This window comes from Hypanus sabinus, chromosome 26 (genome assembly GCF_030144855.1).
Source record: "Hypanus sabinus isolate sHypSab1 chromosome 26, sHypSab1.hap1, whole genome shotgun sequence".
Taxonomy (NCBI): domain Eukaryota; kingdom Metazoa; phylum Chordata; class Chondrichthyes; order Myliobatiformes; family Dasyatidae; genus Hypanus; species Hypanus sabinus.
The window spans coordinates 16,327,620-16,353,781 of record NC_082731.1 but is presented as its reverse complement, the minus strand read 5'-3'; the positions used below and the strand labels follow the sequence as shown (position 1 = coordinate 16,353,781).

Genomic DNA, 26,162 nt, shown 5'->3' with positions numbered 1-26,162 from the left:
CCAGAGTCACCTCTACTTCCTGTGGAGACTGAAGTCTTTTGGGTTATGCAGGCCTCTCCTTCACGTGTTCTACCAGTCTGTTGTCGCCAGTATGATCTTCTATGTGGTGGCGTGCTGGGGCAACAGTATCAACGTGGGTGATGCCAACGGGCTGAATAGATTAGAAAGGCCGGCTCTGTTGTAGGAGTCAAACTGGACACACTGGAGGCTGTACTAGAACAAAGGACCTGACAGAAAATGCTGGCCTTTATCACCCTGCATGCCACCCTGGCTGAACAGAGGAACACAGTTAGTAATAGACTAAGACAACTGCATTGCTCCAGAGAGTATTGTATGAGGCCATTCTTACCCTCAGCCATTCAGATCTATAATGAGAGTCAACCTATAGCTGGGGAAGTGATGATCATGCCCCCCCCCATCCTGTTAGACTGTTTGAGAGGATGTTTTGTTTTACTTCTTTCTTGTTTCTCTTCTAACTTTTATCTCTCTGTGCACTGGTGATGCTGCTGTGATACTGCGATTTCCTTTGGGACCAATGAAGTATCTATCTCTCCGTCTACCTACTCATTGAGACCCAATGCAGATTGGGAGACCTCTTCGCCAAGCACCTGCACCCCATCTGCCAAAGAAAATCTCCCAGCGGCCACCCATTTCAACTCGACTTCCCATTCCCATCCCGGCATGTCAGTCCACAGCCTCCTCTGTTGCTGCGATGAAGCCACACTCAGGTTGGAGGAACAACACCTTATATACCGGCTGTGTAGCCTCCAACCTGATGGCATGAACATTGACTTCTCTAACTTCCATTAATGCCCCTCCTCCCCTTCTTACCCCATCCCTGATTTATTTATTCCCTCCAACCTGATGGCATGAACATGGCTTTCTCAAACTTCCGGTAAATCCACTTCCTCCATTCAACATGCCCCATTGCTGTTTCCCTCTCTCACACCTCATCTTACCTGCCCATCACCTCCCTCTGGTGCTCCTCCCCCTTCCACTTCTTCCACGACCTATCAGATTCCCCTTTCCCAGCCCTTTATCTCTTTCACCAATCAACTTCCCAGCTCCTTACTTCACCCCTCCCCCTCTCCCGGATTCACCTACCACCTACTACCTTGTACTTTTTCCTCTCCAACGCCGCCCCCCCCCACCTTCTCATTCTGACTCCGTGTTTCCAGTCCTGATGAAGGGTCTCAGCACGAATGGTCGACGGTACTTTCCATAGGTGCTGCCTGACCTGCCGAGTTCCTGCCGCATTTTCTGTGGATCACTTTGATTTCCAGCATCTGAAGATTTTCTCTTGTTTGAGATACCAAAGTGCTGGTTTGTCAACTGTTGTTTGATGGGCTGTTTGGAGTTTCTGCTGCTGTTTGCATGGTGGTATGCATGTGTGTGGGGGGGTGATCAGGTCTTTTGCTGGCATGGATGGGGCTCGGGGGTGCTGGTTGATGCTTTTGTGTGAAGGGAGGGCAGTTTGAGACTTCGGTGTATCGATCATTCATTCCCTGGGGTTTCTCTGTTGTGTGGATGTCTGTGAAGAGTAAGGTTTTCCTGTATACTGTGTACATTCTCAGAGATTAAATGCACTTTGAAACTTTACGACTGCAGAACAACCATTGCTGTCCTGGAAATTATAATCCTTGTGAATTCCTCCTGATCGGTAGAATAAACAGAATCTGTGTGTAGGAATGTCAGAGAGAACATCAGATCAGCTCTGCAGTGTGGGTTAGTTCAACAGCAATAGTGGGTGAATCGAGGACCAGCGACCAAAACCTCAGAATAGGACATCCCTTTAGAGCAGAGATGAGGAGGAATTTCAGAGATGAGGGGCAACCAGCCACACAAAGGTGAATCTGTGGAATTCATTGGCAGAAATGGCCATGGAGGGTAAGAATTTGGTTATATTTAAAGCAGAGGTTGACAAGTTCTTGATGAATCAGGAGGTCAAAAGTTATGGGGAGAAAGTGGGAGAATGAGGTTGAGAGGGAAAATAAATCCTCAAAAATCAAATCAGAGCAGATTTGATGGGCCAAATTGCCTAATTCTGCTCCTATGTCCTGTGAGTTAATATGACAAGGCATAATTTTAAGGAATTTGGAGGAAAATACAGAGTGTGAGGCCGGAGATAGATTTTTTTTTAACAGAGAACGGTAGGTGCACAAAACCCACTGCCAGTGGTGGTGGTAAAGACGGGTGCATTTGGGACATTTTGGAAACTTAGAGAGATGCTTGGATGAAAGAAAAGTGGAGGGTTGTTGTAGGAGGGAATGGTTAGACTGATTTTGGAGTCAGTTAAAAGGTTGGCACAATATTGTGGACAGACAGGTCTCTATTGTGCTATTCTTTTCCATGTTACGTACTAATGGAGAGACAAACTGAGTCACAGTTAAATGACTCAGTCACAGTTAGAAATAATCCATTCTGACGCGGACAGTCAGAAATTTTGATGCTGTGTCTGGGTGCCTCTGAATGGTGTTGAATCTCACAGTAACAGTAGCAGAGATGAAAATTAACTTGTCTGAAACCCACGGATGTCTTCTGTAAACTTTGTCACAGGGTAGAAAAGGCAAAGGATTTCTGTATAGCAAACACAGCAAAGAGAAACTGAACACGTGATCAGTGTGGGTGTGAGGTTTGGATGAACCAAACTGGAGACAAAGCTTGTAAGTTGCCGTCAAGTTCTTGAATGAGTGAACAAAGATTTTCCTCGTAACAGCAGTATATCAGTTGTAAAACACATATACAAAATGCTGGAGGAACTCAGCAGGCCAGGCAGTTAGTCTTTCTAGAAGAAGGCATGTCTCATCCTGCTGTGTCTGAAATGAAGTTTTCAGTTTTAACTTCTCATTGAAGCCCACTTGAACCAGGGACCTGAGAACACCCCAGCATATGTTAAACTGGGAGGGGTTCACTACTAATCAGGCAAGATGAGATACCAGAGGGAAAAGTCATTCATCTGCTCTGCAGGTGGTAAAGGATTCACTCAATCATTGAACCTGATGAAACACCAGTGAGTTCACACCAGGGAGAGAGCGTTCACCTGCAGCCAGCGTGGGGAGGGATCAACTGAATCACCGGAGTTACGAATACATCAGCAGGTCCAGTCTGGGAAGTGTCCATTCATCTGCTCCGAGTGTGGGAAGGAATTGATTGATTCGTGCCAACTGATGAAAGATCAGCAAGTTCAGACCAGGGAGAGGCTGTTCACCTGCTCCCTGTATGGGAATAGATTCACTTGACCTTTAAATATACCAATGGATTCACACTGGGGAGAGGCCATAAACCTGCTGCAAGTGTGGGAAGGGAAACATCTCTGCTACGGGGACACCAGCAGGTTCACGCTGGGGAGAGGCCATTCACCTGCTCGTGTGTGGGAAGGGAAACATCTCTGCTACGGGGACACCAGCAGGTTCACGCTGGGGAGAGGCCATTCACCTGCTCGTGTGTGGGAAGGGATTCATTCTGCCATCTGAGCAAAGAGTCCATTCATCTGCTGTGAGAAGGGATTTAGTTCCTCATCACACCCAGCGAACCTCCAGAATCAGGTTTATTTGTCATCTTGTAGCCGTAGTACAGTGCAATCCATAGAAACACTATAAGCTACAATGAGAAACAAGAAAAATAAATAGTTCCAAGTAAATTTATTATCAAATTAAATACGGTGTATATCACCATATACAACCCAGTGATTCACTTTCTTGATGTCCGATTCAATAAATAGAATAATAATCATACCAGAACCAGTGAAAGACCGCTTCAACTTGAACATTCAACAGATTTGCAAAAGACAACAAACTGTGCAAGTACAGAAACAAGGTAATAATGATCATAACAGAAGTGTCTCTTCTGGCAGTGCAGGACCAGCTGACTAACACTAAACATAACAAAAGTACATAATAAAAGACCAACTAATTCATGACAATAAATGTAGAAAAACCAGAAATAATCCAACACATTATCGGATTCTGTTTAACACAATCTGATTACACAGGCACAATCATTCAGCAAAATCTTGCTTTAAAATACAGACTGATAAAAGACACCATACCTTACTATAAATACAAGCCTATCCAATTTTAGAGTCAGAATACCACCAATTATATTAGAACCGATAGGTTATTACAGACAGGACAATCCATAATAAATGTCCGTATAGAATAATACAGGATAAACAAGCAGGAACAAATTGATTGATAGATGTAGCCATTCCAAACACACATAAATTACAGAAATCAGTAAATGAAAAACACCAGAGATATGCTGAATTAAAGGAGGAAATATAAAGTCCATGGAACATGAACAGGGTATACATTGTCCCAATAGTAACTGGTATCATCCCAAAGTCACTACACAATAGCATTAAACAATTAGGGTACACAACAATATCTATGTAAATGTCCAGAAAGCCACCATACTAAACACCACTAGAATAGTCCAAAGTTCATAGGAGTTAAGAACTGAGTGTGTTTGGCTAAGCCTGTACCTCAGGTTTTATCAGTTTAAGCTGAGAAATATTAAAAATGCAACAATAATAATAAAAAAAACACATATGAAGAGCATGAGGTGAAGAGGCCTTGAATGTGAGTCTATAGCTTCTAGGAACAGTTTAGTAATAGGGCAAGTGAATTTCAGTGAAGTTATCCTCATTAGTTCAAGAGCCTGATAGTTGAAGGGTAATAACTGTCCCTGAACGTGGTAGTGTGAGGCCTGAGACTCCTGTATCTTTATCCTGATGTCCGCAGTGAGAAGGGAGCCTGGCTGTGCTGGTGATGAGTTGCTGTGACAACGCTCCGTGTAGATGTGCTCAATTCAGGCTTTACCTGTGACGGACTGGGCCGTATTTATTACTTTTTCCGTTCAGAACAGCGTTGGTGTTTCCATACCAGGCTGTTAAGCAGCCAGTCGATATACTCTTCACCACAGAGGTTTGTCAAAGTTTCAGATGTTGTGCTGAATCTTTGCAAACTCCTAAGGAAGTCAATGCGGTGCCGTGCTTTCTTCATAGTTGCACTTGCATGCCAAGTCCTCTGAAATGATAACGGAGAGGAATTTCAAGCTGTCCACCTCTGATGAGGACTGGCTGATGGACCTCTGCCTACCTGAAGTCAATAATCAGCTCTTCGGTCTTGCTGATATTGAGTAAGAGGTTGTAGCTATGGCATCGCTCAGTCAGATTTTCAATCTCCTTCCTATATGTTTATTCATTACAATCTTTGATTGAGCCAACGACAGAGGGGTCATCAGCAAACTTGGATATGCAATTGGAGCTGCGCTTAGCCACGCAGTCTTAAGTGTAAAGTGAGTAGAGCAGGGGCTAGGCACGCAGCCCAGTGGGGCACCTGTGCTGATTCAGATTGTGGAGGAGATGTCAATAGACAATAGACAATAGACAATAGGTGCAGAAGTAGACCATTCGGCCCCTCGAGTCTGCACCGCCATTCTGAGATCATGGCTGATCATTCACTATCAATACCCAGTCCCTGCCTTGTCCCCATATCCCTTGATTCCCCTATCCATAAGATACCTATCTAGCTCCTTCTTGAAAGCATCCAGAGAATTGGCCTCCACCGTCTTCCGAGGTAGTGCATTCCAGACCTGCACAACTCTCTGGGAGATTGTCGTTGCCAATCTGAACTGACTGGGGTCTGCAAGTGAGGAAATCCAGGATCCAATAGCACAAGGAGGTATTAAGGCCAAGCTGGATGATGGGACTGAATGTTGAGCTGTAGTTGATAAAGAGCTTCCTGATGTTTGCATCTTTGCAATCCAGATGTTCCAGGGTTGGGTGAAGAGCCAATGAGATGGCATCTGCTGTGGGCCTGTTGCTCCACGAGGCAAGTTCTCAGCGAGATAATAAGTTGATATGTTTCATCACCAACTTCATAAAATACTTCACTGTGGATGTAAGTGCCGCTGGAGGATAGACATTGAGGCAGGTGACCACGTTCTTCACAGGCACCATGTTCTTCTTGAAGCCTGCTTGAAGCAGGTGGGTACATCAGACTGCCAAAATGAGAGGTTAAAGATCTCAGTGAACACTCTAGCCGGTTAATCAGCACAGGACTTTAGTACTTGGCCAGGTACCCTGTCCAGGCCGGATGCTTTTCTGGGTTCTCGCTCATGAAGGCTGCTTTCATGTTGGCCTCAGAGACTGAAGGCACAGGATCGTCAGGGGCTGTAGGAGTTTGTGAGGGCTCCTCAATATTTTGAGGTCAAAACAAGCGTAGAAGACATTGAGCTCATCTGGAAGTGAAGCCCTTTTGTCACCTTTGTTGCTCGATTGAACTTGATAAGAGGAGATAGTATTCAAGCCCTGCCTGAACTATCGAGCATCCTTTGTACTGAGGTGGCTTCCTAGACATTGTACCTGGACCTCTTGTAACTTTCTTGGTCACCAGACTCGAGTGCCTCAAGTCTGGCCCTCGTCAGATTATTAGGTTCTGCAGATTAATAAGTTGTGCAAAAAGAAAGGAAAGTAGTGAGGACTATTCAGAAATGTCATGGTGGCGGGGCAAAAGCTGTTCCAAAAGCATTTTAATCGTCTCTACCTCTTTTCTGATGGTAATAATGAAAAACGGAAATGTCCTGGTGATAAACTGTCAATAACTCTTGGAGACGGGAGGTGAACGATAGGCTTTTATTAGCAGCAAAACGGAGCACGGCATCTCAGAGACTGAGGGGGGAGCAGTGCCCCCAATCGCCTTTATACAGGGGTCTGTGGGAGGAGCCACAGGAGCAGTCAGCAGGGGGCGTGTCCAGACAGGTATATGTAGTTCACCACAGGGAGACAGTGTGGGAGGAGCCACAGGAGCAGTCAGCAGAGGGCTTGTCCAGACAGGTATATGTAGTTCACCACAGGGAGACAGTGTGGGAGGAGCCACAGGAGCAGTCAGCAGAGGGCTTGTCCAGACAGGTATATGTAGTTCACCACAGGGAGACAGTGTGGGAGGAGCCACAGGGGCAGTCAGCAGGGGGCGTGTCCAGACTGGTATATGTAGTTCACCACAGGGAGACAGTGTGGGAGGAGCCACAGGGGCAGTCAGCAGGGGGCGTGTCCAGACTGGTATATGTAGTTCACCACAGGGAGACAGTGTGGGAGGAGCCACAGGGGCAGTCAGCAGGGGGCGTGTCCAAACAGGTATATGTAGTTCACCACAGGGAGACAGTGTGGGAGGAGCCACAGGGGCAGTCAGCAGGGGGCGTGTCCAAACAGGTATATGTAGTTCACCACAGGGAGACAGTGTGGGAGGAGCCACGGTAAGTGGGAGGAGCCATAGGAGCAGTCAGCAGCGGGCGTGTCCAGACAGGTATATGTAGTTCACCACAGGGAGACAGTGTGGGAGGAGCCACGGTCTGTGGGAGGAGCCACAGGGGCAGTCAGCAGAGGGGTGTGTCCAGACAGGTATACATAGTTTACCACACCTGGATAGTGAGAGTCCTCAGTGATGGTTGCTGCCTTCTCGAAGTATCACTTTTCAAACACCAGTGTAAACGCTAAGGAGACAGCACACACCTGCCCCGTGAGTGCAGAGATTTACTCTGTCACCGAATCTACTGAAACCCCACCGAGTTCACAGTTCAAATGCTGCATGCTGGATATCTGAGCATCACAAGTTCATGAAGGACAGTTGGTGTCAGATTCTGCTGTTATTGCTACTGATCACCACATTCAGGACTGAGCCCTGGTTCCTGGACATTGTTGGGGTTCCTTCCACTGTGGTTAGTCTATAACAAGAGTGCACTATAATACTGTAGATCTAGGACAAAAAAACCTTTCTATTTTAAATTCTGTGTCGTGGGTTTTCACTGTCTATGCAACACGGTCTACAGTACAGAGGCTATTCAGCCCATCTGGTCACACAACACAACATCGGTGTTGTGTTCTACACCGTTTCTATTAAATCCATCCTTGTTGTTCACTCTGTTCTCCTCCCTATGGTGACGAGTTCCAAATGGGCACCTCAATTTGGGTGAAGAAGTTTCCCTTGTCTTGCTGAAGGAGGTGATGCGTTCACTAGAATTGTCACAGATGTTCCCTGTCCCTCAAACCTTAGGGCTTAGAAACCTTTGGCCCTGAGAATGATTAAAGATCCCATCCATCCATCCAGCATCCTCTTTGACTTCCTACTATCAGACAGGAGAATCTGGTGCATAAAAATGAGAACGGTCAGGATGGGAAAGTTTCTTCCCTCAGGCCTTCAGACTTCTGAACTCCCTGCCGCACCGTATTTGAAGTGTCACTGGTTAATCCGTTCTGTACCTTACAATATTTAAATTATGCACTTTAGTTCATTATTTATGCATAATTCTTCTGTAGATTTTTTCCTTCCCTGCATAAGTTATTGCATGTTGCATGTATTATGTGTACTACTGTGCTTTACACCCTAATTCGGAGAAATGTTGTCTCATTTCTATATACATTAAATGATTATAGACATGCATATAGTTAAATAACGTTAAATAAGTTAAATAAGCTTGCAGACGCTTTCAGTGTCACCCGGACATTTCGGCGCTTCCGCCGTCTGTGATACGCAACGAATCTCTGGGCTGTACATGGTGACATTATATGCACTTTAATAATAAATTTACTTTAAACAACTTTGCCACGCGATCCAAACGCGCAGGCGCCGAGAGCCGTGACTCGCACACGAAAACACGCATGCGCCGAGCGGATGAGCCGCTGCGGGAAGGTCAGCTGCAGGTAGGAGCGGGGTTCCCGGCGGGGCGGGGGTGGAATTACGGTCGGGGTGCGCTTAAGGGGCAATTGCTGCGAGTTCGATTACCACCGTGGCTCTGCCCCGCGATCCACGCGCCTCCCCCACCCCACCTCCCAGGAGATTTCTCCGAGTGAGCGGAAGCGGGGCGCCATTGGTGCGGGGTCATAGACCGGTTTTAGTCTCGTGGGGCATTGTGGGTAAACAGGCCGCCATGGGTGCCATCAGGAGCGATTTCCCCGACAGTCCGCAGGACGTTTTTGGAAACGCTGTGGAAAGAATGGTGACCCTGCAGAGCTCCGGCTGTCTAACTCCAAAGATCTGAAACTGGGAACAAAAATACATTTCCTAGTTAATCTCGAAGACCATAAGACATAGGAACCAGAAAAATATTTTAATACCAATCTGCATTCAGATGTGTCAATCTAAGATAAGGCCACTCTCAGTTTGGAAGAGTAGCATCGCATGTTCTGTCTGGGTAGCCTGCAACCTGACGGCATGAAATTTGATTTCTCTACTGGTAATTTTCCCTCTCTCTTTCTTCTTCCATTCCCCATTCTGCCCTCGTGCTCTTCCCCTTAATTACTTATCACCTCTCTCTAGTGGACCTCCTCCCCTTTCTCTCATAGTCCACTCTCCACTCTTATCAGATTCCTCCTTCTTTACCTTTTCTGCCAGCTTCTCACTTCATCCCTGACCAATCTACCTTCCCCTGACCTGGCTTCACCTATCACCTTTCACCTTCTAGCTTATGCTCTTCTCCCCCCCCCCCCCCCCCATCCCCCAGCTTATTTTGGCTTCTTTCCCTTTCCAGTACTGATGAAATCTCTTGGCCCGAAATGTTCACTATTTATTCCTGTCCAGAGATGATGCCTGACCTGCTGAGTTCGTTCTGCATTTTGTATTAGTTACTCTGGATTTCCAGCTTATCCAGGGTCTCTTGTGTTTGATTTGTTGGTCCATTGAATCTGCTCTACTAATCAATCATGGCTGATTTATTATCCCTCCATTCTCCAGCCTTCTCACCATAACCTTTGACATTCTATCAACCAACATTTTAAATATACCTAATAACTTGGCCTCAACAGTCGTCTGTGGCAATGAGTCCTACAGATTTACCACCACCGGGGTAAAGAGATCCCTCCTTGTCTCTGACAAATGACATGTCCTTCTATTCTGAGGTTTGGCCCTCTGGTCCCAGACTCCCTCTATTGGAACATCCTCATCACATCCACTGAGTCCAGGTCTTTCAGTATTCAATACATTTTAATGAGATGACCCCACATTCTTCTAAACTCCGGTGAGTGCAGGCCCAGAGCCATTGAATACTTAAACATTTCACTCCTGGGGAGATTTTTTGAGAACCTCTTCCAGAGTAGCACACAAAATGCTGGAGGAACTCAGCAGGTCATGCATCATCCAATGAGGGGAATAATGGTTAATATTTTGGGTCAAGACCCTTCATCAAGATGGGGAAAGAGTGGGGAAGAAGCCAGTATAAGGTGGGGAAAGGAGAAGAAATACAAGCTGGAAGGTGATTAGTGAAGGAGGGAAGGTAGGTAGATGGGGGGAAGAGTGATGAAGTGTGAAGCTGGAAGGTTATAGGTGGAAAAGGTATAGGGCTAAAGAAGATAGGAGAAGAGAGTGGACCATGGGAGAAAGGGAAAGAGCAGGGGCAACAGAAGGAGGTGAGAGGTACATACAAGAAGACAAGAGGAAAGAGGGGAGCCAGAATGGGGAATGGAAGCATATACTTTCTTTGATAAAGGACCCAAATCTGCTCACAGCCTGATGAATGCCTTGTAAAACCTTTGTACTGCGTCCTTGCTTTTATATTCTAGTCCTCTCGAAACGAATGCTTACTTTACATTTGCCTTCGTTACTCAACCTGCAATTTAACCTTGAAAGGAATCCTACACAATGATTTCCAAGTCCCTTTGTACCTCTGATTTTAATGCAGTTTGGAAAATAGTCCACACTTTTATTCTAGAAGGTGCATGACCTACAGTATGTTGTATTTCTTTTGTCACTTTGTTGCCTTACTCCTCATCTATCAAAGGCCATCTCTAGACTCTCAGTTCCTGCTCTGCCCGCGCCCCACCACCCACCTGTCTTTGCATTAACCGCGAGCTTGTCCATCCACAAAACCATCAATTCTGTCATCCAAATTATTGCCGTTTAATGTGAAAGGATCAACTAGAACAGGCTCCCTTTTACATTCAAAGTAAATATATTATCAAGCACACGTATGTTTGTCACTATATACAGCCCTGGGATTCATTTTCTTGTCGGCATTCACAGTAAATTTATTCCCACTGTTGGCCTCCTGCTAGTACGCAAATCGTCTATCCACGTATCTTTCCTGTAATACCATCCGCTCTTGTATAAAAGCCTCATGTGTGGCACCTTGTCAAAGGCCTTCTAAAAGTCCAAGTAACCAACATCCACAGACTCTCCTTTGTCTATCCTGCCTGTTATTTTCTCAGAGAATTCCAAAAGATTTGTCAGGCAAGATTTTCCCTTAAGGAAACCGTGCTGACTTTGGCCGATTTTTCTCTTGTGCCTCCAAGTGCCTCAAAACCTCTTCCTCAAAAATGGACACCAACCATTATTCACCCACTGAAGTCAGACTAACTGGCCAAGAGTTTCTTGATTTTTGCCTCCCTCCGTTCTTGAAGAGTGGCGTGACATTTGCAATTTTCCAGTTCTCTTGAACCATGCCTGAATCTAGTGCTGTTTGAAAGATCATTACTAATAACTCGAGGATCTCTTCAGCCACCTCTTTGAGAACCTTCGGGCCTTTCAGCTTGCAAGCACCTCTCCTTAGTAATCGCAACTCACTGACTTCTGCCCCCGATACTCCCAGATTTCTGGTGTACTGCTGGTGTTTTCCATAGTGAAAACTGCACGGTCCTTATTGAGTTCATCAGCCAGTTCTTGTTTCCCAGTACTACCTGATCAGTGGCTGATATCCACTCTCATCTCTCTTTTACTCTCCGTATATCTGAAATAATTTTTGGTATCCTCTTTTATATTAATTGGCTAGCTTGCCTTCAGGTTTCAACTTTTCTCTCCTTATTCTATTTGCCTTCTGTTGGTTTTAAAAAAAACTTCCCAGTCCTCTAACTTGCCAGTAATTTTTGGTCTCTTATATGCTCTTTCTTTTGCTTTCATGTTTGCTTTGACTTCTCTGGTCAGTTACGGTTGCTTCATCCTCCCTTTAGTATATGTCTTCAACTTTGGGATGCATCTGTCCTGTACCTTCTGGATTGTTCCCAGAAGCTCCAGTCATTGCTGTTCTGCCATCGTCCCTGCTAGTGTCCCCTTCCAGTCAATTTTGGCCAGCTTTTCTCTGATGCCTCTGTAGTTCCCTTAACTCCACAGTAATACTGATACACCTGACTTTACTTTTTCCGTTTCAAACGGCAGGGTGAATTCTATCGTATTATGATCACTGCCTGCTAAAGATTCCTTTACCTTACGCTCCGTAATCAAATCTGGTTCATTATACCACATACAATCCAGAATTCTGTTTACCTTAGTGGGCTCAACCACAAGCAGCTCCAAAAAGCCATCTCATGGACATTCTACCATTTTCTTTCCTGGGGATCCAGCACCAACCTGGTTTTCCCATTCTACCTGCATATTGAAATCCCCCATGACCATCATAACCTTGCCCTTTTCTTTTACGTGTCTTTTCTATCTCGTTGTAATTTGTACTCCAAATCCTGGCTACTGGTCAGAGGCCTGTGTATAACACCCATCAGTGTCATTTGCCCCTTGCAGTTTCTTAACTCTACCCACAAGGATGCAACATCTTCTGATCCCATCTCACCTCTTTTTAAGGATTTGGTTTCATTTAAGTTCTGCGGTGACTTTCAGACATGAGGATTTGTAGTTTATACCAGTTGAAAGACAAGGCAAACATTGACAATAAGTCCAAGGTCCAGAAGCAGCTGATATCCAAATATTAGTTGACGAAGAGGCCTAAAAGAAAACACTGGGTCCAGTGAATTAAACTGTCGATTAGAGCCGCAGAAAAAAACAAAATCGTTGACTCACATTTGGTTCTTTAGTAAATAGCCTCCGTTCAGTGCCGTCTGGTTCTGGAGTCTCTGGCACAGAGACCATTTCCTGAATACATAATGATATCAAACAGCTCTGTCCTGGGTAACAAGTGACACGCAGCATGCACACCACAAATCTACCGCATGTTCCGTTTTGGTTGCTTCATTATACGACCAATGTAGATGCTTTTGAGAGGGTGCCGAGAAAATTCACCAGGATGTTGTTTGGGTTAGAGAAGGTGTCTAATGAGAGAAATTTGAGTGAGCTCGGAGTTTTCTCTGAGCTTCAGGGTGCAGAGAAAATTCAACAGGATGTTGCTTGTGAAACCCCGCTGGTTTCCTTGGCTGCGTAAGTCTAGGGAATACACACTCCAGTCGCACCAAACCCAGAAGGTTGAGACAGCTGTCTCACCCCAAACCCCGGTTTGTGTGGACGCTGTGTAATTTGCTACCCTGTTACAACTCAGTGCCAAGAAACAACAGACGGCACACTGCATACGATTAAAGCAACTATATTTATGAATCTTAACTAAGCGGTTAAAAGGACCCATTACAATTAAACAGTTGGAGCTCAATTCACTGATCCTTGGTCGATCTCGACGCCTGGCTCCATCAAATCACAATCTCACCACCGGGTCATGTCCTACGGCCGGTTCTCTCCAGCATCTTCTCTCTCCATCTCCCGCCAAACAGAAGACCCAGTTCACATTCCAAAGCACCCGTTATCTCGAGCCATAACCCAAACACTGCCTCCACAGAAAGGCCAGTACGTTTGCAGTGAAACCTTTCCCAGGGTGTTACACTTGGATTAGAGAAGGTGACTCATGAGAGAAGTCTGAGTGAGCTGGGAGTTTTCCCGAAGCTTCAGAGAGGGTGCAGAGAAGATTCACCAGGTTGCTGCTTGGATTAGAGAAGTTTGAGTGAGCTGGGAGTTTTCCCGAAGCTTCAGAGAGGGTACAGAGAAGATTCACCAGGTTGCTGCTTGGATGAGAGAAGTTTGAGTGAGCTGGGCGTTTTCCCAAAGCTTCAGAGAGGGTACAGAGAAGATTCACCAGGTTGCTGCTTGGATGAGAGAAGTTTGAGTGAGCTGGGAGTTTTCCCGAAGCTTCAGAGAGGGTACAGAGAAGATTCACCAGGTTGCTGCTTGGATGAGAGAAGTTTGAGTGAGCTGGGCGTTTTCCCGAAGCTTCAGAGAGGGTGCAGAGAAGATTCACCAGGCTGCTGCTTGGATGAGAGAAGTTTGAGTGAGCTGGGAGTTTTCCCGAAGCTTCAGAGAGGGTGCAGAGAAGATTCACCAGGTTGCTGCTTGGATGAGAGAAGTTTGAGTGAGCTGGGCGTTTTCCCGAAGCTTCAGAGAGGGTGCAGAGAAGATTCACCAGGCTGCTGCTTGGATGAGAGAAGTTTGAGTGAGCTGGGACTTTACTGTTTAGAGCAGAGGAGGATGTGGCAAGATTTGACAGGGGTCTGTAAAATGAGAAGCAGCTTCGATCGAGTGGACAGTCAGCACATTTTCCCCTCGGCTAATGGCTATTGCGAGAAGCCGTAATTTTAAGGTGATTGGAATAAAGTATGGGGGAGGACTTCAGAGCTAGGTTTTATTTACTGAGAGTGATGAGAACATAGAATGCAGTGGTGGGGAAAGGGTAGGGGCAGGTAGATTACAGACATCTATTAAACTTTGCTCGGCACGCAAGTGAAAGGAAAATGGAGGGCCATGGGGAATGGAAGGGTTAAATTGATCTTGCAGAAGGGTTAGCAGTCGGCGCAACATTGTGGGCCGAAAGGCCTGTGCCGTACTATACTGTTCTATCTTCCCTCGTCACGGAGAGAGGCAAACTGAGCCGAGTCACAGTCAGAATACTGGGCAGAAATCGCCTATCCTGATACCGACACAAAAACAGACGAATTAATGCTGAGTCTGGATTCCTGAACCATGCACAGTTAAAGATGAGATGAAGTTCTTCTTACTTCTGTTGAACTTCTCTGTAATAGTGTGATCAGAGCTCACTCTGAAGACTGAAATGATTCCATCCGACATGCTGTCCTTCACACATTGCTGTCTTTTGTAAACTTATTACAGGTTAGAAAAGGCAAAAGGATTTGTGTACGGCAATCTCAAACACAACGACACATCATCTCTGTGTCTGTGAGTTCATGGGCACTTGAATGCCTCCGATCTCTGAATGTGGAGGAGGAGGTTCTTGAGAAGAGAGCGCAGCAGTCACAGCAAGAACCCGAACGCATGTTCACTGTAGGGATGAGATTCGAGATGAACCATTCTGGTGATAAATCTTGTAAATTGTCTTCAGTTTGTTGAAGGAGTGAGCAGATATCAATCCATCAGTTATCGGCCTTTGGAAAAGAAGATGCACCTCTTCCCAGCTGGAAACGTGCATCTGCTTTCTGTCTAAATTGAAGTTCTTTTGTTTCGACATCTCAGTGAAACCGTTGGCCTTATGAACACTCCAGCCTGTCCTCACCAGACATCAGGTGCTCAACTGCTTGAAGCGTGGGAGGGATCTACTATGTCATCTGATCCGATGAGGTGCCAGAGGGAGAAATCATTCACCTGCTCGGAGTGTGGGAAGCGATTCAATCAGTCCTCGAAACTCATAAGGCATCAGCTAGTTCACACCACGGAGAGGCCGTTCACCTGCTCCCAGTGCGGGAAGGGATTCATTGATTCTTCTGACCTTCGAATACACCACCGGCTTCACACTGGAGAGAGGCCATTCATCTGCTCCACATGTGGGAAAGGATTTATTACGTCTTCTCTGCTACTGAGACACCAGCGGGTTCACACAGGGGAGAGACCATTTACCTGCTCCGTGTGTTGGAAGCGATTCATTCAGTCGTCCCACTTGCAGGCACACCAGCGGGTTCACACCAGGGAGACGCCTTTCACCTGCTCTGAGTGTGGGAAGGGATTCACTGAGTCATCCGACCTGCAGAAACACCGGCAAGTTCACACCCTGGAGAGGACATACACTTGTTCCGAGTGTGGGAAGGAATTCACTCAGTCGTTCCAGCTGATGAGACACCAGCGAGTTCACACTGGGGAGAGGCCGTTCACCTGCTCCGATTGTGGGAAGGGATTCACTCAGCCATCCCATCTGATGAGGCACCAGGGAGTTCACACTGGGGAGAACCTTGCACCTGATCCATGTGAGGAAAGGGGTTCTTTCAGTCCTGTGAGGTTCTGAGGCACCAGCGAGCTCGCAGTGGGTAAAGACCGTTCACCTGCTGTGTGGGAAGGGATTCATTCAGTCAACCGACCTGCTGACACACCAGAGGATTCACGTATCAGCAAATTCACACTTGGGAGAGGCCGTTCACCTGCTCTGTGTTTGGGAAAGGATTCAGGCTCTCATCCCATTTGATGAGACACCAGGGTGTTGACACTAAGCAGACTCGATACTCCTGTCCTGTGTGTGCAAAGAGATTTAATCACTGCAGAAAAAAAAATAAGCTGCATGTTGTATGTTTCAGCATTACAGCTGCTGAGTCCAGCTGCAAGTTCATGACCGATTGTTGTGTCAGATTTCTGCAGTTATTGTGGCTGCTTGTCACACTCAGGACTGAACCCAGTCTCTGGGCATTGTTGGGGTTCCTTCCACTGTCGTTGATCTTTGTCCAGACTGGACTTTAATGTTGCCGGTCTGTGACCATTAAAGCATTTTAATTTAAAATCCTGTGTCACAGGTTCTCACTTACTATGCAACCCAATGTTCGTACTGAGGCCAGTCAGCCCAGCTGGTCCCTGCTAGTGTTTCTGTCCCACACGAGTCCTCGTAAACCCATCCCTCGGGTTCAGCTCATGCTCCTCCCTGCGGTGACAGGTTCCAGTGTGGGTGAGGAGTTTCCCATGAACTTGCTGCACGACTTTCTGCAGCCAATGAGCTCACTGGAGTTCTGTCACAGGTATTCCTCATCCCTCAAACCTCTGAGCCGAGGAAGAGTGACATTGGTTGTTAATCTCCTTATTCCCTGCTCTTTTCAACTTGATGGGTGATTTTCAGTGCTTCCAAAGGGCTGTGCCTCGCACTCCCGAGTTGTTACAACCATAGAGATTCTGCAGGTGCTGTCAGTCCAGAGTGACACACACAAAATGCTGGAGGAACTCAGCAGGTCAGGCAGCTTCTATGGAAATGAATAAACGGTCGAAGTTTCAGACCCGGACCTTCCTTCAGGACTGGAATGGAAGGGGGGAAGGGGCCAGAATAAAGAGGTAGGGTGAGGGGATGGAGGACTAGCCAGAGGTGGTGGGTGAAGCCAGGTAGGTGGGAAAGGGAAAGGGCTGGAGAAGACGGTAAGAGGTCAGAGTGGGGAATAGAAGGGGGAAGGGAAAACAATTACCTGAAGGAGAAATGGAAGTTCACATCATCAGGTTGGAGGCTACCTAGAGGGAATACGAGGCGTTGCTCCTCCACCCTGAGAGTGGCTGCATCATGGCAGAGGCAGTGCGATGTGTCGAAACGGGAAAAGGGACAGGAACGGAAATGGTTAGCTACGAGGAAATTCCAATACACCGGGTCTCACCAACGTAGAGGAGGCTGCATTGTATCATCTGTTGGGTACAGTAGATGACCCTGGCAGGTTTGCAGGTGAAGTCTTGCCTCGCCTGGAAGGACTGTGTGGGGCCTTGAGTCGAGGTGAGTGAGGACGTAAACGGGAAAGTGTAGTGTTTCTTTTGGAGGCATTTGCGTCAGGAGGGAGATTAGTGAGGATGGAGGAATGGGCAAGGGGATCTCAGAGTTAACAATCCCAGTGGAGAGTGGGTAAAGATCCTGAAAATCCATAAGATAAGCAAAATCTTTGTTGTCCAGAGTACTAACTAAATGAGGGAATATGTAAACACCCAAACCTGTTGCTGTAAACTCTTTCGAGAATCTCAATACTTGCTTATGCTTCTCTTGTTCTTCTTGTCCACACCCCACCGAACTATCCAAAGTAACAAAATTGCTTGCCAGGGGCTGCTTTCTCTCCCACTCACATTCCATTAATTTGTGAGAGAAGTTGACGCTGTCTACAATCACATGATGTATGTTTACCGAGTGGCGTTTCAAACAGTACGGCAAACTCTGAGCCGAGTAATTGCAACTTCCTCCCTTCTGGGCTCTCCTCGGCTCCTCTTTTCCTGAGTATCTCCCCTTCAACTGATCATTCCCTTCCCACCCAAAACTGCAAATCCTGCAATCTTGATGTTCACACCAATCCTTCAATATATTCCTAGCTGGATGATCATCCTCGTGGCCACTGAGGTGTACCCAATAGCTCACAGCTCCCTGCAATCTTTGCAAATGCAGTGGCATCTGACCCACTTCCCCTTGCAGAGTGGAGACAGGTGACCGAGCGGTACTACAAAACAGACATGGAGCCTGGGCTTGAAGAGCATCCAGTGATTTCAAAAGTGGGCGGGCAGCAGACGCACATGCATCTCAGCCATAAATTAAAACTGTTCTAATGAATTCATAGTACAAGGTAATCGTAGACACCCAGTTGCTCTCCAGTCATATTCCACCAAACACTGAAGCGCGTTAAGGTTTAAGCGCGTTACATCTCCCAGGTATTTTACTGATGTGGTGCTTCCATGTAAGTTTCACATCTATTCACATACTGATTACTGACACTTGTTCCAATGTCTGTCCATGCAGTCCAAGGTCAACAATGATGTGTTACCAAAACAAATAACCTGTGTTTGTGAATTTAAACCCCCACTACTCACCTCATTTGTCCACTTCCTGCACAGCAGCCTGAACTTATTAATTATAAAGTTTCTGAAACAAATAAATCCTCTGAAACAACAAATCTTTAACCCGATTATACATTTGTTCACCAATCCCGACTTTACAGATTTATCAACAGTCCCTCCTTCCAAAGCACATCGTAAGCTTTCTCAATATCAGTAAACAGTGACAAAAAGGTTAAAAAAGTTTCAGGATGGAGTACGTAGAGATAGTTTCTCAGTTTTAGTTAAATTTAATGGTACTCCATTCTGAAACTTTTTTAAACTTTTTGCTTCCATCATGTTTTCAACTTCTCAGATTCTCTTATCTGGTCCATCGAAACATCTAGACAAGAGCAACTTCCAATATCACTCCACTGTCTTTCCATAAACAGTGACATAACTACACTCCCACCACCAACTGATTTCAAAGCCAAGGCTCTGTCCCTTTGTGTATCATTAGTACATATCACTAGCATCTTCCCACCTCGAAGCAGATGAACACCAACTCTACCCCCAAGTGTTTTTTTTTTAAGATCAGAAGTTAACTGAATCAGATTAAGAGATCTACTGGGAGCAGATTCAAGCTTCATCAATACCTTAAATTTCTGTTGTCTCTTCTTTCCAATATCATACCACTCCTTGCCATCACCAAGTTTGCTCCCTTCTCTATGTTGCTGCTTTCTTCTATGTCCTTTGACTACCTGCCAGACATCATCCTCCTTCCTGCTTCTGCCACCATTCTCCATCTTCCACGCACTTCCTGTCACCTCCTCTCTAGATCCAGAAGTTGATCTTGCCCATTGGAAATCAGGCTTCCTGCATTCCACTGCAATTTACTAATCCCAGTATTTACTTTCACAGGAAGACTGAGATACAGATACCCCACCCATCAGAGGTTCTTTCACAGCTTCCCACGTAACACCAGTTAAACAGAGAAACTCTTCTGCAGCTTTCACAATAATTTTAGTTTTCTCAGTACTACTCGATTCACCACATCTGTTATAAACATCAAAAAACTTCATTTTATCTACAAGTAAAGTAAATGAACTCTGATGCTGACATACATCCACTGACTTCACAGTCTGGTCTCAAACCAGTAATGCTTTATCAACATTCTGTTTAACTTTTTTGCAAGGCCTCTGCATAAGACACACCCTGTTGAACTGCAGTTGCCTTTTTAAACACTTCACATCCGCTGTAAGTTTCATTATCTTCCCCTCCACAATTACATCAGTTTAACTTGACCTTTCTCCACAGACTTCATACTTATGCACCCCCCCCCCACTTCCTACACCTTAGTTTCCCAGACATACTGCTGGAACATGCCCAGATCTTCAAAACATTTAAAACATCTAAGCAGAAATTGAATATTACCAGGGAGCTTCGCCTCAACAAATTAAATCAAGCAAAGTCTTCAAACGTAATGCCTTCTCACATTTTTTTTAATCTCACAAACGCTTGACACCTTCTCACTTCTCAAAGTACGAGCATAATCTATATCCCCTATAGCAGAGTTCAACTCTCGTTAATTTAATCAGATTGATGGAAGAGGGTTGAATCGGGTCAAATTTAAACAACACCTTAAAGTCTTCCTTTATTTAGAAAAATCCCCTCTTCCTCTCCATCAGTAGAAATCACTCCAATATTATGTCTTTTTTCCGTTTTACAGAACTTCTTTCCAAACTCCCTCCGTCAATCCGTACTCTCCCCCGATCTCTGTTTCCTGTTCCTTTTCCAGATCCTCCTGATTACCTGAAGCTACAGTACTTCCCGACATCCCCACAGCAGCCACAGTCCCGCATGTTAGCAGCTCAAGTCTTTCGCGGGTGGCAGCGGGAGTCGATGCTGGTGGACATTTGCAATGGCAGCAGCCTTACCCAGAAATCTCCGCGCTGCAGAAAGCGCCGACTGTCATTCTAGTGCGCATGTGCAAAGCGCAGCTAGCCGGACTCCCAGAAGCGCGCATGCGCTCAGTGGACAATAGGCGCCCAAGGATTGGCAGCAGGTAGGACCGGGCTCCGAGCGGGTTTTCATCAGCAGCGGGGCCCGCATAACCCTCTCCCCCACCCCGGGACAATCGCCGAGAACCAGAGACCCGCCGCGGCACCTCACACTGGGACAGTCCCGGTTATTTTCCCTTCCCGCTGCCTCCGAGTACGTGATCGGGCCCCGGGAGAGGGGGAGGGGGTGGGGGGGGGGGGGGGTGCTGGCGCCATCGCTGTCGCGCATGCGTACCGCCGGGACCGTGGCGGATGGACGGGTTTCTGGGCTCTGGGTTGTGGTGGGTAAAGGAGCCGCCATGCGAGACTCTGCCCGACCGCCGGCGGGGGCAATGGGAGCGGGAGGGCATCCTACGTACTGCTGAGCGTCAGCTGTCTAAATCCACGCATTTGGGGCTCAATTGTGTATATCCGAGTTCATCACAATCGGGTTTAATATCACCGGCATATGTCGTGAAATTTGTCAACTTAGCGGCGGCAGTACAGTGCAATGCATGATAATATAGAAAATTTAATAAATATACATTACAGTAAGTATATATGTGTATAGTAAATAATTAAATTAAAAATAGTTGTGCAAGAACAAAATTTTAAAAGGTGAGGTAGTGTTCATGGGCTGAATGTCCATTTAGAAATAGGATGGCAGAAGGAAAGTAGCTGATCCTGAATCGCTGAGTGTGTGTCTTCAGTCATTTATAGACAATAGGTGCAGAAGTAGACCATTCGGCCCTTCGAGCCTGCACCACCATTTTGAGATCATGGCTTTCTATCAATACCTGGTTCCTGCCTTGTCCCCATATCCCTTGATTTCCCTATCCATAAGATACCTATCTAGCTCCTTCTTGAAAGCATCCAGAGAATTGGCCTCCACTACCTTCCGAGGCAGTGCATTCCAGACCCCCGCAACTGTCTGGGAGAAGAAGTTTTTTCTTAACTCTGTCCTAAATGACCTACCCCTTATTCTCAAACCATGCCCTCTGGTACTGGACTCTCCCAGCATCTGGAACATATTTCCTCCCTCTATCTTGTCCAATCCCTTAATAATCTTATATGTTTCAATCAGATCCCCTCTCAATCTCCTTAATTCCAGCATGTGCAAGCCCTGTCTCTCTAACCTCTCTGCGTAAGACAGTCCAGACATCCCAGGAATTAACCTCGTGAATCTATGCTGCACTTCCTCTACAGCCAGGATGTCCTTCCTTAACCCTGGAGACCAAAACTGTACACAATACTCCAGGTGTGGTCTCACCAGGGCTCTGTACAAATGCAAGAGCATTTCCTTGCTCTTGTACTCAATTCCCTTTGTAATAAAGGCCAACATTCCATTAGCCTTCTTCACTGCCTGCTGCACTTGCTCATTCATCTTCAGTGACTGATGAACAAGGACTCTGAGATCTCTTTGTATTTCTCCCTTACCCAACTCTACACCATTCAGATAATAATCTGCTACCCTGTTCTTACTCCCAAAGTGGATAACTTCACAACTATTCACATTAAACGTCATCTGCCAAGTACCTGCCCACTCACCCAGCCTATCCAAGTCACCCTGAATTCTCCTAACATCCTCATCACATGTCACACTGCCACCCAGCTTAGTATCATCAGCAAACTTGCTGATGTTATTCTCAATGCCTTCATCTAAATCGTTGACGTAAATCGTAAACAGCTGTGGTCCCAATACAGAGCCCTGTGGCACCCCACTAGTCACCACCTGCCATTCCGAGAAACACCCATTCACCGTTACCCTTTGCTTTCTATCTGCCAACCAGTTTTCTATCCATGTCAATGCCTTCCCCCCGATGCCCTGAGCTTTGATTTTACCCACCAGTCTTCTATGTGGGACCTTAGCAAACATCTTCTGAAAATCGAGGTACACTACATCCACTGGATCTCCCTTGTCTAACTTCCTGGTTACGTCCTCGAAAAACTCCCAATAGATTAGTCAAGCTTTATTTACCCTTGATAAATCCATGCTGGCTCGGCCCAATCCTATCACTGCTATCTAGATATGCCACTATTTCATCCTTAATAATGGACTCTAGCATCTTTCCCACCACGATGTCAGGCTGACAGGTCGATAGTTCTCTGTTTTCTCCCTCCCTCCTTTCTTAAAAAGTGGGATAACATTTGAACCTCCTTCCTGATGGCAACAGTGAGAAGAGGGCATATCCTGGGTGATGGGGGTCTTTACTGTTAGGTGCCACCTTTCTGAGGGAGAGCTCCTTGTAGACATCTTGGATACGACATTAATCTCACATTAAGAGCCTCTGATGAACCTTTCAAACCAGTGCAGTCAGTGATATCCTGACAAATGAAACACTTTGGAACATTGACATCAGGGCCCATGTCTTCAACCGGCCGATGTCTGGAGATCAGTAAATAATAGGCATAGTTGGGACTGTTGTCTAAATGAAGGTATGAGGTCTGCTTTGAAATAGAAAGTCGGTTAGTGCTGCGTAGAGAGAGAGAGAGAGAGAAACACTTCTATCACTGGTGCTGGACATTCTGCCACTTTTCTGTCTGAATATAGAATGACATTGAACACATCTGTCCTGTGGAACAAGAGACCGGAAGGACAAAGGATCAAAAAATTGCCACATATTTACAAACCCCTAAAGATAGTGAGGGAATTGGATGTTTGAAACATGCCCAGTTAGAAGATGGTGAATTGGTTTGGAACAGGGTCAAATTACATCATATGAAAATATTGAATAAATGGTCTCCATGTCTTTTCAAATTTAACAGAAGCGTCAAATACAACACTTCTAATTTTCTCCAAATTTAGACATAACATAGTTTGAGAAAGCCAATGAAATACGGTAGGGGGATTAATTTCTTTGCAATTCAACAAAATAGATCTTCTAACCATTAATGTAGGAAATGCAATCATTCGACAAGCAGAAGAATTTGTTTTCCCAGTTTTGATTACACATATGTTGAGAGGATCGGAGTTGGCGACACTGATGATTTTGTATTTTTTTTATATATACTATAAACAGCCCATTATTCATTTTTTTTTTCTTCCTTTTTTTTCTCTTTTTAGTTATTAGGTTGTTAGATTAGTTTTTCTTAGGGTTAATTTTTTTTTCTTTTTCTCTTTTCTGTTTTTTTTAACATATATATGATATACCTAGTTTTGCTTTGTTTATATGATATTTGTATCATTCATGATTTGGGAAGACTTAACTATATTGTAACTATTGCTTGTGCATCCTTTCATGTTCAGTTTAAATTTGTAAGTTTGTAATCCCTCTATCTATGTATTAATCTTATCATGTTGATATTAATAATAATAAAAAGATTGAAAAAAAAGATGGTGAATTGAGCCTCACTCTAACAACGAGCTGACTGTAGAGAGTACAATTATCTCATTTGAAATGCTAACCTGCACCCATTGATGTCTTTTGTAAACTTCTTTTTACAGGAAACAAAAGACAAAGGATTTGTGTGGGTGTCTCAGACACAACAATGTGCCGGTTCTGCTGTGTCAGTCGGATCACCAGCGCTTGAACGAAATCAGTTTTTGAACGTGAAGGAGGAGATGTTTGAGAAGACAGCACGCCAGTCACAGCAAGGGGAATCTGAACACGATGAGATTTGGATGAACCAACCTGGAGTCGATACTTGTAAATTATCCTCAAGTTATTGAAGGAGTGAACATACATTTCCTTCGTAGTAACAACATATTCATTGTTGATCCTTGGAAAAGAAAGCATATCTCGCCCCAGCTGGAAACGTGCATCTGCTTTGTGTCTAAAATGAAGTTTTCTGCTTTAACTTCTCATTGAAACACGTTGGATCCAGGGCTCTGAGAACTCTCCAGAGTATCTTCACCAGAGACCAAGCACTCAACAGGTTGAAGTGTGGGAGGGATTCACCATGTCATCTGACATGATGAATTGCCAGAGAGCCCAAAGCAGAGAGAAATCATTCACCTGCTCTGAGTGTGGAAAGGGATTCACTCGGTCATCTCTCCTGCGGACACACCAGCGGGTTCACTCTGGAGAGAGGCCGTTCACCTGCTCCATGTGCGGGAAGGGATTCACTCACTCGTCCCACCTGCAGACACACCAGCGAGTTCACACTGGGGAGAGGCGATTCATTTGCTCTGTGTGTGGGAGGGGATTCAATCAGTCATCCAGCCTGAAGATACATCAGCGAGTTCACGCCACAGATAGACCGTTCACCTGTTCTGACTGTGGGAAGGAATTCATTCAGTTGTCTAACCTGAGGACACATCAGAAAATTCACTCTGGGGACAGGCCTTTCACCTGCTCCGTGTGTGGAATGGGATTCACTCGTTCATCCCAACTACTAAAACACAGGCGAGTTCACACTGTAGAGAGGCCGTTCACCTGTTCTGAGTGTGGGAAGGGATTCATTGAGTCATCCAACCTGCAGTCACATCAGCGAGTTCACACCGGGGAGAGGCCATTCACCTGCTCTGTGTGTGGGAAGGGATTCACTCATTCATCCCACGTCATGAGACACCAACGAATTCACACCGGCGAGAGACCGTTCATTTGCTCTGTGTGCGGAAAGGGATTCAATCAGTCGTCCCACCTGATGATACACCAGCGAGTTCACACTGGGGAGAGGCCGTTCACTTGCACCGTGTGTGGGAAGGGATACATTCAGTCATCGGAACTACTGGCACACCAGCGTGTTCACACTGGGGAGAGGCCGTTCACCTGCTCTGAATGTGGGAAAGGATTCACTCACTCATCCCACCTGATCAGACACCAGCGAGTTCACACCGGGGAGAGGCCGTTCATTTGCTCTGTGTGTGGGAAAGGATTCAATCAGTCGTCCCACCTGATGATACACCAGCGAGTTCACACTGGGGAGAGGTTGTTCACTTGCACCGTGTGTGGGAAGGGATACCTTAAATCATCCGAGTTACTGGCACACCAGCGTGTTCACACTGGGGAGAGGCCATTCACCTGCTCTGAGTGTGGGAAGGGATTCATCCATTCTTCCAACCTGCAAAAACACCAGCGTGTTCACACCGGGGAGAGGCCGTTCATCTGCTCTGAATGTGGGAAGGCGTACGTTCATCAATCCAACCTGCAAAAACACCAGCGAGTTCACACTGGGGAGAGACCGTTTGCCTGCTCTCAGTGTGGAAAGGCATTCACTCAGTCAACCCAGCTTCTGAGGCATCAGCAAGTGCACACTAAGGAGAGGGTTCACACCAGTGTGAGCAGAGAGACTTACTCGGTCATTCCGCCTGCTGATACACCAGTGAGCTCAGAGTGGTGAAAACGTTTAAGTGATCTCTCTGCTGTAATCATAACCATCACGTATTCCTATGGTTGTCAGATTCTGCGCCTTTTGCTGCTGCTTATTAAACCAAGGACTGAACCACAATCACCCCGGGAGGGGATTGTTCTGCTGTTGTGAGTCTTTAACGTGACTGAAGTTTGATATTCTGGAGAGGGTCCAGTGGAGGTTCACGATGATGATTCCAGCAATGAAAGGGTAATCATTACAAGGAACGTTTGATGGCTCTGGGTCTGTACTCAGTGCAATTCAGAAGGATGAGGTGGGGATCTCTTTGAAACCTTTTGAATAGTGAGAGGCCTAGACAGGGTAGATGTGGAAAGGATGTTACCCCGTGGTGGGAGAGTCTAGGACAAGAGGCACAGCTCAG

General features: G+C 45.9%; 1 protein-coding gene across 2 annotated transcripts; it reads left to right on the top strand.

The window, feature by feature from the left end:
- Window positions 1-8,625: 8,625 nt before the first annotated feature.
- Window positions 8,626-25,900, top strand: LOC132381606 (gastrula zinc finger protein XlCGF26.1-like). Of its 2 annotated transcripts, XM_059951120.1 has the most exons (3): window positions 8,626-8,701; window positions 20,248-20,514; window positions 23,934-25,900. In XM_059951120.1, exon 3 carries the CDS (start codon window positions 24,389-24,391, stop codon window positions 25,769-25,771), a length of 1,383 nt encoding a protein of 460 aa, XP_059807103.1. In that variant the 5' UTR covers window positions 8,626-8,701; window positions 20,248-20,514; window positions 23,934-24,388; the 3' UTR covers window positions 25,772-25,900. The 2 variants fall into 2 exon arrangements, with proteins under 2 accessions (XP_059807103.1, XP_059807104.1); XM_059951121.1 differs by lacking the exon at window positions 20,248-20,514 and having other exon boundaries at window positions 8,676-8,701.
- Window positions 25,901-26,162: the final 262 nt, after the last annotated feature.